This window comes from Orycteropus afer, unplaced genomic scaffold (assembly GCF_000298275.1).
Source record: "Orycteropus afer afer isolate SDZICR_OR568_19922 unplaced genomic scaffold, OryAfe1.0 scaffold00133, whole genome shotgun sequence".
NCBI classification, from domain to species: Eukaryota; Metazoa; Chordata; class Mammalia; order Tubulidentata; family Orycteropodidae; genus Orycteropus; species Orycteropus afer.
The window spans coordinates 7,070,602-7,084,101 of record NW_006921720.1 but is presented as its reverse complement, the minus strand read 5'-3'; the positions used below and the strand labels follow the sequence as shown (position 1 = coordinate 7,084,101).

At 41.8% G+C, this 13,500-nt stretch overlaps 1 protein-coding gene across 1 annotated transcript in view; it reads left to right on the top strand.

Moving 5' to 3' along the window:
- The first annotated feature begins 6,240 nt into the window (after nucleotides 1–6,240).
- Nucleotides 6,241–13,500, top strand: part of CGAS (cyclic GMP-AMP synthase) — a 44,056-nt gene continuing 36,796 nt past the window's right edge. The window contains exon 1 of the mRNA XM_007945216.1: nucleotides 6,241–6,894. Coding sequence (XP_007943407.1) covers nucleotides 6,241–6,894 — 654 coding nt within the window. The remainder of the gene's footprint in view (nucleotides 6,895–13,500) is intronic.

The following is a 13,500-nucleotide window of genomic DNA, read 5'->3' as shown; positions in this document are numbered from 1 at the left end:
TTTCCTTGATTTGTCTTTCAATCCTTTGAAAATACCTAAATATAATTCTTTTGAATTCCTTATCAGGGAGTTCCAATGCTGCCTCTTCCTCAGGGATGTGTTTTGGGTCTCTATGATGGTCCCTTGTTTCTCCTGCTTTATCTTGCTTCTTTGTGCAGACTGTGATGCTCTGTTGTCTCTGAGGCATTGTGACGTTTTTGTGTTTATATTTAATTGGTGATTGTATGTTGGAGTGACTTTCCCACGATTTTACTTTTCTTTGTATGTTGTCTATGCAAGCTGTATACTGTGCTGTGCTCCTCTATTTGCTAGTGGCAACACTTATACACTCACCACCTGTCTCCTTTCCTGTTGTCAGCCTGTCATATGTCCCTGCCACCCTTGGCAAATAGAGCCTATTCCTAAGTCCCTAGAATCTGAATGAGGATGCTATCACTTTAAAATCCAAAATGGTTGCCACTTGTAAAGATTCAAAATTACTGTGCCCTCAGTCACTTTAAATATCCAAAATGGCCACCACTTGTAAACAATCAAAATGGCTGCGCCTCCCCAGACAGCAGAAAGTCAACAGCTCAGGTTGTCTCCCGTCTTGCTGTTTCCCTTCCTAGTCATAGGCCACCAGAGCAGTCATCCCTGCAGCCCTTGGTGACCAGGGCTGATTTTTTTTAGGTCAATTCTCAGGTCCCAACACCACTTGAAACTATTCAGGCTGTTGGTCCCATTAGAGGAGCTGACAGTCTGCTGCTCTGACCATCTCTGTACTCACTGTTTATGTTCAGGTTTTTCCACTAGTTGTGCCTAATCCACTTCTGTATAGTTCCTTTCAAAGTTCAGGGCTCCAGGAATATCCTTTGTATCTCTGTCAATTGGTTTTCTTTTCTTTGTTGAAGAGGGTCTGTGTTGCTTGTCTGTTTATTCCTCCATCTTACTGGAAGTCTAAAAATTAAATTTTCATGTGCTTCCAAAGACCTCCAAAAGAGTCAAAAGAGAACCAACAAATTGGGAACAAAATATTTGGCAATGATATATGTGACAAGGGACTTATCTCTAGAATTTATAGAAAACTCCAACACCTCAATAACAAAAAGACAAATAATTCAATTAAAAAATGGCCAGAAGACATGAATAGACACTTCACCAAAGAGGATATTCAGGTGGCCAACCACCATATGAAGAAATGCTCACTGTCATTAGTCATTAGAGAGATGCAAATCAAAACAACAATGAGGTACTGTCTGGCCCAGCACAAGTAGCAAAGTTCAACAAGGCAGAAAATAACAAATGCAGGTGAGGATGTGGAGAAATTGGGACTCTCATACACCACTGGTGGGACTGTAAAATGGTACAACCACTGTGGAAAGCAGTATAGTGATTCCTTAAAAAGTTGAAATTATAAATACAATTTGACCCAGCCATTCCATTACTAGGTACATATCCTAAAGAAGTGAGAGCCATGACAAGAACAGACATATGCATACCCATGTTCATCGCAGCACTATTTACAATAGCAAAAAGATGGAAACAACCTAGGTGTCTGTCAACTGAGGAATGGATAACCAAACTGTGGTACATACACACAAAGGAGTACAATGCAACCCTAAAGAATAACATAGAATCTGCAAAACACCACATAACATGGAAGAACTTGGAGAACGTTATGCTGAGTGAAATAAGTCAATCACAGAAGGATAAATATTGCAGTAGTCCGTTGTTGTAGAAGTCAAGGAAAGGTTTATATATGGAAGGAAATTTTCTTTGTTGGTTACCAGTGGGGGGGGGGTAGGGTAGGGAACACTGTTAAATAAATAGAGATTAAGTATTGATTTGGGTGAAGAGAAGGGCAATGTACCAAATGTGAGTGATCAACATGGTGGCATTGAGGCTAAGAGGAAGACATAGAGAGGTACATGGGAGGTGCAGACAACAAAGATGAACTCTTTTGCACATACAGTACTGCGTTGTCAGTGAAGGCAAACATGAGTATACAGGTGGATAGATGGGTGGACAGGCTGAACTATTATGTATGTCTATGCAGCGGGGGGAGCTCTGGTAGCATAGTGCCTAAGGCACTTAACTACTAACCAGAGGCTGGTGGTTCAAACCCACCAGCCACTCCTCAAAAGGAAGATGGAGCAATCTACTTCCATAGTGATACTGCCTTGGAAACCCAAGGAGGGGTTGCTATGAGTCGGGTCTGACTTGATGGCACATTACAACAACAACAACATGCAGCAGGGAGTGTACCCAAGACCATGTATAGGGTTGGCAGACAATGGTTCCACAAGTGTATTTGTATGTTCTGTAAGAACTCCCAGGTGTATACTGGAGCTGACAAGGGACAAGTTTGTAGTCACTTCTTGGCCACAGCCAGCTACCCAGAAGGAGTGAGTAGTTAAACCTGTGGGCTCAGGACCATAGTTGCAGGGGACATCAAGCTCAATTAGCATAACATACTACATAAAACATTGTTCCACATCCTACTTTGGTGAGTAGTGACTGGGATCTTAAAAGCTTGCAAGCAGCTATCTAGATGCAATGACGGGTCTCTCCTTGTCCACAGCAAAGAAGAATAAAGAAAACCAAAGATCCATGGAAATGATTAGTCCAGGCAACTAGTACACCATGCAATCTACAGCCTATATGAGTATAAGACCAGAAGAACTAGACAGTGCCTTGCTACCACTGTCAACCACTCAGAGGGGGATCTATGTAGGAGATCCTAGATAGAGTGGGAGAACAATGTGGAACATAACTCAAAATCATTGGGGAAAAAAAAAAAAAGGGACCAGGTTTGCTGGTCTGATAGAGCCTGACGGAACCACTAAGACTACGGTCCCTAGCTGCCCTTCAGGTCTGGAATTGAACCTACACCTGTGGCTTCCTGCCAAACAAAAGACAGGCATATGAGTTGAACATTTACCTGAGGTAGATACACTCCTTGGAGAGAATAATCATTGGAGAAAGAAGGGCTGTTGGCTGTTTCTGCACAGGGAGACAGCTCAGGAGGCAGGAGTGCATGAAGGAATGGACACAGGGAAGAGGTAACTATCGGGAGGAAGTGGGAGGGGAGCTGTTGCACTGGGGTAAATTGTAGTCAATGTCATGAGACAAAGTTTATGTGAACTGCTATATGGAAAGTGAATTTTCTCTGTAAAGTTTCACCCAAATCACAAAAAAAAAAAAAAAAAAGGATGTGGGGGGGCATCTTCTGACCACTTCTCACTTTGTAAGAAAGAGACAGAATCACCATCTGCAGCCCACAACTTATTCCTTCCTATGAGGCCAGACATGCTGCCACCCTCCAGTCTTTTTTTTTTATTTTTAAATTTTATTGTTATTTTGGTGAAAGTTTACAGAGCAAATTTATCTTCTATACAGCACTTCACATACACTTTGTCTCGTGACATTGACTGCAATCTCCCACAGTGTAACAGCTTTCCTCCCACTTCTTCCCCATAGCCACCTCTTCCCTCCCATGCACTCCTGCCCCGGAGCTGTGGAGCTGTCTCCCTTTGCATGCACAGCTCTTCTATTCTCCCATAATTGATCCCTCCAAGGAGTGTATCTACCTGGTGTCAATCTTCAGCTCAGAGGCCTGTCTTTTGTTTGGCTCGCTATTAGTCAGGTTTCGTTTTCTGGGTGTTATTAAGTAATGAGAAAAGTAGAAAACCAAATCTCTCCTTCGAGTGGCATATAGTTTCATGGGCATTTCAAGCATTGTATATGCAACACATGGGAAAAGAAGTCAATTGTAAAATAATAAATTTCACTACCATTTTGAAGAAAGACTGAACTTATAAAAATGAATAAACTCGGTTCTTGTCCTGATAAGGGTTCATAGACTAGTGACTGGCATGCATACTACTTATGAGATAATATAATAAGTGCTATAATAAAAGCTGTTGAAGGTGAGCTGTAAATGCAGGGATCAGAAAAGGAGTGATCCTTTTAAATTATTTTTCCTCCTTCCTCTACCCTCATTCCTCCAATCTCCCCACAAACTTAATGGGATCTGATGCTTCAGAAGAGAAAAATGTCATTCAAGGTAAAAGGAAAAATTAAAGATAGGCAAGAACATGGACATTTTATATGTTAATGCTTTTTTGTTTCACACCTGTGTCTTGATATACTTTCTTTGCTTATCTTTCAAACATCAAACTACCCAGTTTTCCTCTTGTATTTCTGGCTGTTCCTTCTCAGTGTACTTTGCTTGTTCTTCCTCCTTGAGAACTGTGCTCAAGTCCAAGGGCAAAACCCAACCAATCCCAAAATTCCTCTTTAGGAGCCCATGTTCTGGAACCATTCTTGTTACCAGTTATGTAGCAATCTGGGTTCAATCAGCAGATTTAAATCACACAATAGGTTCCAAAAAAAAAAAGGCAAACTCACTGCCATTGAGTCGATTCTGACTCACAGTGACCCCCTTTGGGTTTCTGGGGTGGTAAATCTTTACAGAAGTAGATTGCCCAGTCTTCCTTCCATGGAGTGATTGGTGGATTTGAACCACCAATCTTCTGGTTAGCAGTCAAATGCCTTAGGCACTATGCCACCAGAGCTCCTTACACAATAGGTTAAATAGGGAAAGTTATATAATTATTAGCTACAATAAAATAGTAACTACAAGATGTAAGGAAACTGTATGGCACCTTAGGGCTGAAGAAGAGTACCCAAGGAAGGACAAACATGGAAGGGGGTCAGACTTCACAGGAGAAAGTTGTAGTTTGGACATCAGAAAACAAAAAGAAGTTTGATGGTTTAGCCAGACTGAAGCTTGTCTGGAGTTGCTAGACAAACAACAGGCAAATGTCCATAGTGAAGGATGGGGAGCAAGAGTATCTGGGAACTAGTGGATGCAGAGGCTTTCAGAGAGCGCTTGGTGACCTGCAAGGGCAATGTGACCTTCTGGACCACAGGCTGCTGTGTATATGCTATGCAGTTTAGTATCTCTGCTGAGGGGAGTGTGGACAGGTTATGGCCAGACCAAGACTGCACAGGTACAGAGGGGTCACTTTTTGGGCCTGTAACCAAAGCAAGCTCCACCAGATGTTCTCATACCCACAATGCTAACCTCTTTCTTCCTCATCCATACTTTTTGCCTAGACACACACAATTGGAAATTTCATGAATCTTCTTCCTCTTGCAATATCCCTCTGGCAATTTCTACTGAGAAAGCTTAACCTCTTGCTTATTTTAAAGGAGAAATGCTGAAAGGAATTCTTTTGTTTATCATAGAGCATATATTGAAGGGTACATTAGGAGTTGAGAGGCAGTGCAATGACACATATTAAACTTAACATGCTCCAGCCACACTTGCTGTTGTTTGAACTAGGCACGATCCCACCTTAGGTCCATTGTATTAACTTTTCCTTTTGCCAGGAATACTCCTTGGAACATGCCTTTAAATATTTGCTCAACTGTAACTTTCTCAGTATTCTAGTACTGCACACATCTCATTCCTGATTCCCTTTGCACTATTTTTTCCTTTTTGAATAGTGCTCTGGTGGCTCAGTGACTATGGTATTTGGCTACTAACTAGGTCATCGGTTTAAACCCTGCAGCTGCTCTGAGGGAGGAAGATGGGGCAATCTACTTTTGTAAAGATTTACAGCTTTGGAAACCCAATGGGCCTTGCTATGAGTGGGAGTCTACTCCATGGCAGTGAGTTTTCATTTTGGTAGCATCCTCTGCCACACTAAATAATTTACTTATGTATATGTAATACGTTTATTGTCTATTTCTCCAGGCGATGTCCCTCCAGCTTACCAGAATGTAAACTCCAGTAGGAAAAGGATCTTTATTTATGAATAGACCTCAAGAACCTAGAAAAAGTTACTTGTCTACTTCCAATGGGAGAAACTATGTAGTTTTCCAGAATTCGTTCAGGAGATGCTCTAGCAAATGCATTTGGTAACCAAAGCCCTTGAGAACCCATACAGTGAGTGCTCTGTTTTCCACTTCTTGTGTTAGGTACCGTTCCCAAACCAGTGGCACCGCTTTTACTGGAGGACTGCAAAATACCCGCTCTTGAGGGTAGTAGGCCCGCCCCTTGGCAGCTGGGGAGTGGCTCCCTGTCACCTCCGGTCCTAGAGTTCCCATCAATCAGGCGGGTGGTTTCAGGCAGCAAACATTGCTCGGCTCTGTTCCCGCCAGGTTTTTAAGTTTCATTTCCTGCCGGGGTTGCTGGTGTCTTCTCCTTTTTCCGAAGTCAGTTCTCTTTTCGAGGACTAGATAGCCCATGGCATGGACTCCCGGCGGGGGAAAGCGACGCGGACATCTAGGAGGGCCGGTGCCGCGGCCCCCAAAGGCTTGGCTCTGAGTACGAGGGACGCCCTCGCCCAACCAGAGGAATTTCCGCGTGCCTCCAGGGCTGCCCAGTCCTGCAGGGGAGGCTGCGCTCCCGCTGGGAAGTCGGAGTCCCAGCGGGAGAAGAGCTTCCCGGGCACCCAAGAGAGGCGGCAGGTCCGCGAGCTAGGGGCCCGCGCTAAGAAGGCGCCCTTCCTTTCCTGGGGCTCGCAGCCCTCCGGCGCCGTCCCGTTGGAGGGGCAGGAGGCTACTACAGTCTCGGCGGAGGGGCCGGTCCCTTCTGCCTTCTCGGAGCCACACTTTTCCAGAGCGGGATCTCGCCGCCGAGGGAGCTCAGGGTCCAGTCGGAAGCTGAGGTCCGCACCAGGGCCTGAGCAGTTGCCGAGCCTTGGCAGGAGAGAATCAGTGCCCAGTGACTGGAAGCCCCGGGCAGTGCTGGAGAAGTTGAAGTTGAGCCCTCAGGAGATCAGCCCGGCAGCGGAGGTCGTGAACCGGGTCGTACACCACCTGCTGCGGAGACTGCAGAGCTACGAATCTGAGTTCAAAGGCATCTCGCTACTACGAACCGGGAGCTACTACGAGCGCGTGAAGGTGAGCTGCCCGGCTCGCCGGCCCCGGCTTCCGTGCCCCTTTTCCCAGCCTCTCCGACTTTCATCCTCCCCGTGGGGTCGCCGTCTCTCACCTCCCTTCAAAAGTAACCCAGATTCTTGCGGTGTCTGTGACCTAGTTCTAATTAAGTCGGCAAACCTTTGTTCGTTCATTTTAGTCATCTCTCCATCCAGCGATCATCTAGCTAACTAATATTGATTGCCTGCCACTCAAAGTACTGCTATAAGGGGAATTCAAAGGTGGAATTCATTCATGTAAGCAGATGTGTATTGAGTTTTTATATCAGTACTAAATGTCCTTGGTTTTGTTAAACTCTGACTTGGATAATTTGGAATGATCTGCGAGGAATTCCACTGAAATGAATGTATCTGAGAGACTTTTTCCTATGAGAAGAACACCTGTATTCATAGGAAAAATTATTTCAGTTACCTTTTGCCACCCCTCCCCCATTTCTATATTTATATCCTGGGAAGCTCACAGTGAAAGAAGTTTTAAAAAAAAAAAAATTTGAGAATCTATAGGTATTAAAAAACCTAAATGCACCTCAAGTATAATTGCTTTTAAATGTGTTTTCCAGAGCTCATTTGTTTGTGGGTGGTTGAGTCATTAAAATAATTATTCCAATATAAATTGACCTTCAGGATCAGGTTCCTGACCAGTGGCAAATTGCTTTGTCTTTCTGTCTGCCAGTTTTTTGAGTGCTGGACTATGCACCTTTAGCTTTATGTAAGATCCTGGGTGTAGCATTGAGTAATCATATTTTATTTTAGAGTTACATATTGCCTTTATTCAACTAAGTGCTTTATTCCAGAAAGAGTATGATTGTATAACTTTAGATTTAGGGTTTAAGCATTATAAATAAGAGAGTAGGCCAAATATATGCTTCTTTGTATCTCTAAGTCTTAATGAATGGGCTGAAGAAGAAAGGATGGGTGATCTCTCTTAAGATCCACCTCCCTCAACCTTCTCCTTGGTCTTTCCCATATTCATCTCTCCATGTTGCTATCCCTGGAAAGTTCAGAAAAGCATATAGAAGAAAAATAATATTAATTTCATTCAGTGTTATCATTTTGATATACTTCTATTATGCATATATACATAAACTTTTAATTTCAAACTTGGATTCCAAGCTGTTTATAATTGGTAAAAGGACAGACAAAATGTTAACTTTCCTGTTGGTGAAAAACAAGGCTCCAGGAATTGATGGAATATCAGTTGAGGTGTTTCAACAAACGGATGCAAGCCTGGAAGCACTCACTCATCTATGTCTTAAATATTTGGCTATCTGACCAGAAGAGACCCACATTTTTGCTCATCCAAAGGAAAGTCATCCAACAGAATGTGGAAATTATCAAACAATATGGGTAATATCACACACAAGCAAAGTTTTATTGAATATAATTAAAATGGTTGCATTGACAAAGTACTGCTAGAAATTCAAGCTAGATTCAGAAGAAGATGTGGAATAAGAGATATCATTGCTGATATCAGATGGATCGTGGCTGAAAGTAGAGAATACCAGAAAGATGTTTACTTGTGTTTAATTGACTATGCAAAGGTGATTGTGTAGATCTAACAAATTATAGATAACATTGTGAAGAATGCGGATTCCAGAACACTTAGTTGTGCTCATGTGGAACTTGTACATAGACCAAGAGGCAGTAATTCAAACAAAACAAATATCAAATATGATGGTGAAATTAGGAGATTTCCAGATAAGCAGAGATTAAAGGAATTTGTTAAAACTAGACCAACCTTACAAGAGATACTAAAGGGAGTGCTTTGAACAGAGAACAAATAATAGCAAACAACAACTGACCATTAATACACAAGATGACATAATCCAGAAACCAACACAGCTTTGGAAATATCAAAAGTAAAATAAGCTTACAAGACTGTAAAGGGAGCCAAAGACATCAATTGGCAAATGATGACAACTACAGCCCAAATAGAGGGAAAAAATAGTGTAGTTACAGACCTTCTAAATGGTGAGGAAGTAAAGATTGTTGCAAGATGGAAGGGACTATTCTAAATTCAGGGAGAAAATTATAAATCACAGGGTAACCTCAAGAAAAATGATAAACCTTCACATCACAATAAAAAAGAGGATAAGCACAAATATTTAGCAAATAGTAAAACAGTAGCAACAAAGGAAATGGTAACATGATTCATAAACATAATGAGCTCAGCACAGAAAATTATGTGGAACAAAGAAACCAAGAACACCACAAAAAAACACATAACAAAATAACAGCAACCAATTCATACTTGTCGATAATTGCAGTGAATGTCAATGGATTAAATGCGCCACTCAAGAGACGGAGAGTTGCAGACTGGATAAGAATACATAACCCATCAATATGCTGTCTACAAGAGACACACCTTAGAGACAAAGACAAAAGCAGATTAAAAATCAAAGGTTGGAAAAAGATAAATCAAGCAGATGGCAACCATAGAAGAGCAGGATTGGCAATATTAATTTCTGATACAGTTGACTTTCAGACATAAAAAGACAAATACATGACTCCACAGTCATAGTAGGAGACTTTAAGACAGCACTTTTAATCACAGATAGAACTGGAAAGAAACTCAACAAAGATGCAGAAGAGCTAAATAATACAATCCACCAACTTGACCTTATAGACAGCTACAGAGCACTTCACCCAACAACAGCACAATATACATTCTTTTCCAGTGCACATGAAACATCCTCCATGATAGACCATAATTAGGGCATAAAGGAAGCCTTAATAAATTTAAAAACATAGAAATACTGCAAAGTATCTTCTCAGATCACAATGCTATCAAATTAGAAATTAACAATAGGAAGATAAACAGCAAAAGAGCAAACATGGAAACTGAACAACACCCTCCTTAAGAACAACTGGGTAAAGAAGAAATAAAAAATGAAATTAAAAAATTCCTTGAATCAAACCAGAATGAAAACACAACATACCAAAATCTTTGGGACACAGGAAAAGCAGTGATTACAGGCCAATTTATAGCAATAAATGCACACATCAAAAAGAAGAAAGAGCCAAAATTGACACTTTAAACCAACATCTCTGTGGTGGTTAAGTTTGTGTGTCAACTTGGCTGGGTCTGATTGAGTGTCTGGGCAGCTGGTGGTTGTTATTCCCCATGATGAGACTGGCAATCAACTCCATGGTGGGACATACCACAAGCAGCTGAGTAGCTGCTTTAGGGATGTGGTCTGCTTCCCATATGTAAGAAACAGCTTTGGGAATGGTCTCTAGCTTACGGCACACTTGAACCCTGCATGTAGACATGTCATTGCTCAGCAGCCTCCCATGCTCTGCCGACCTTGGGACTTTCAATGGACTTGAATTAATGGCCTGCCGTGTGCTTTGGTAACATCGGAACTGTGCCATTTTATTTGTTGACCTTGCTCTTGTTATCCTCAGCAGCCAGTAGCTGCCTGAATAAAGAAAAGCCTTAGCTTCAGTGGGCCAGGAGCAAAAGGCAGAGCTGAAGCCCAAGGATGAGGGCCTTTTACCCAGTCCCTAGAGCCTGGCACTTTGAACTTGGACTTAAAGCCTCCAAACTGTAAGAGAATAACCTCCTGTTGGTTCAAGCATCCCATTTGTGGTATCTTCTATCAGAGAAGCACTAGGTAACCAATACACCAAGTGTCTGTGGTTTTCTTCATTTTTCTTTGCTTTGGAAGAGGAGAGACCCATTGTTGTATCCAGATGGCTACTTGCAAGCTTTTAAGACCCCAGTCACTACTCACCAATGTAGGATGTACAACAGTGTTTTTGTCCAGTATGTTATGCCAGTGGAGCTTGATGTCCCTTGCGACCATGGTCGCAAGTCCACAGGTACAGCAGCTCACTCCATCAGGGTGGTTGACTGTACCTAAGAAGTTATCATAAGTTTGCCCCCTGTTAGTTCTGTTATGTGGACATTCTTACAGCACATATAAATATGTATATAGAAATATTGTCTGCCAACCTTATATATACCAACCAAACTCACTGCCATCAAGTTGATTCTGACTCAGCGGAAACTCATTGGGTTTCCAAGGCTGTAAATCTTTATGGAATAAGATTGCCCATCTTCCTTCCGCTGATGGCTGGTGGGTTTGAACTGCCGACCTTCTGCTTAGCAGTCAGATGCCTTAGGCACTATGCCACCAGAGATCCTTATATATAGTCATGGGTATATTCCCTTTTGCCTTGACATACCTAATCATTCAACCTGTCTACCCATCTATTTACACAGAGATTAATGTTTGTTATCACTTGTGTTAGACTGGGTTCTCTAGAGAAACAAAACCAGTAAAGCTTATATCTATATGTATAGATAGAGAAATTTATCTTAGAAACATGGCTCACACACTTATAGAAGCTGACAAGTCCAAAGTTCCTGGATCAAATGTCAAGCTGGAGTCTTTTCCACATCAAGCTGGAGGCTTTTCCTGACTCTTGCAGCTGCAGGGGCTGAGGAGCTCAAGTCTGGCAGGCAGTACACTGGCTGTTGACTCCAACAAATGACAAATCCAAGATCTCCAGGCCGAATGGTGGATTGTTCATTTACGGACAGTTGTAGGCAGCACAACAGAATCCCAATCCACAGAAGAATGTCTCTTCTCCTGGAATGTCCATAGATACACTGGAAGCAGGCCACACCCCTAGGGAAACTCCCTTTCAACAGATTGCCTGCTCAAAACATAATCATCTGATCCTATCATGGGAATAACCACATCACAACAGCTTAAATCACAGAGAATTGTGGTCCAGACAAGTTGACACACAGCTCCAACTATCACATCACTGATAACACAGTATTGTATATGTAAAAGTTTCTTTAGACAAACTAATTTAAAGGCAGGCAAAAGACATGAGCACATATGTTAATATGTCATCCAAATAGCAATAAACAAATGAAAGGTGCTCAACATCATTAATATCAGGAAAACATAAATGAGAACTATGGGGAGATTTTATCACACATCTGTCTACTAGAATAACTAAAATTAAAATAGACTTGACAGTTCCAAGTTGGGAATGATGTGGAGCAACTGAACCTCTCTTACATTAATGATGGGAGTATAAGTAGGTATTACCTCTTGAAAAAAGGACATGGAGATGGCATTTTATGACTTCCTCCAACTGCAAGAGGGGGAGACAGAATCACCATCAGCAGCACAATACTTATTCCTATGAGGCCAGACATGCCGCCACCCTCCAAACTTCTCACCAATTCTGATACTGACTGTCCCTCCGACGGCACTCACTAATTCTCAGCTTGGTACAATAATTCTTTGCAGTGACCACACAGAACTCACAGACAATACTCATGATTATGGGGTTTCTTAGGGAAGTGTTGTTGTTGTTAGGTGCTCGAGTCATCTCTGACTCATAGCGACCCTGTGTATAGCACAACGAAACATTGCCCAGTCCTATACCAGCCCCACAATCCTTGCTATACCTGAGCCTTTTTTTTGCAGCCACTTTGTCAATCTATCCTGTTGAGGGCCTTTTCCTTCTTCGTTGACCCTCCACTTTACCAAGCATAATATCCTTCTCCAGGGAATGGTCCCTTTTCACAACATGACCAAAGTAGGTGAGCAAAGTCTGGCCATTCTTGCTTCTTAGGACCATTCTGGCTGCACTTATTCCAGGACATATTTGTTCATTCTTCTGGTTGTCCATGGTACTTTCAGCATTCTTCGCCAACACCACAACTCAAAAGCATCAACTCTTCTTCATTCTTCCTTATTCATTGTCCAGCTTTCACATGCATATGAGGTGATTGAAAATACCTCATAAGGTGTCAGGAGCACCTTAGTCTTCCAGAAGACATCTTTGCTCTTCAGTGCTTGAAAGAGGTCTTTTGCAGCAGATCTACCCAATGTTATACGTCATCTGTTATCTTGACTGCTGCTTCCATTGATATTGACTGTAGAACCAAGTAATATGAAGTCTTTGATAACTTCAATCTTTTCTCCATTTATTGTGATGCTGCTTATTGATCCAGTTGTGAGGATTTTTGTTTTCTTTATATTGAGTTGTAATCCATACTTTAGAATGTAGTCTTCAATCTTCATCAGTAAGTGCTTCAAGTCATCCTCATTTTCAGCAAGCAAAGTTGTGTCATCTGCGTATCGCAGGTTGTTAATGAGTCTTCCTCCAATCCTGATGCCATGCTCTTCATATATTCCAACTTCTTGGATTATCTGCTTAGCATACAGATTGAATAAGTATGGTGAAAGAACACAACCCTGACACACTCCCTTCTTGATTTTAAACCATGCAGTTTCCCCTTGTTCTGTTCAAACGATAGCCTTTGGTCTATGTACAGGTTCCTCATGAGTACAATCAAGTGTTCTGGAATTCTCATTCTTCTCAATGTGATCCATTTGTTATAATCCATACAATCAAATGCTTTTGCATAGTCAATAAAAGAAAAGTAAACATTTTTCTGGTGTTCTTTGCTTTCAGTCAAAATTCATGTGACATCAGCAATAATATCCCTTGTTCCACATCCTCTTCTGAATCCAGCTTGCATTTCTGGAAGTTCTCTGTCAATATACTGCTGCAACTGTTTTTGAATTATCTTCAG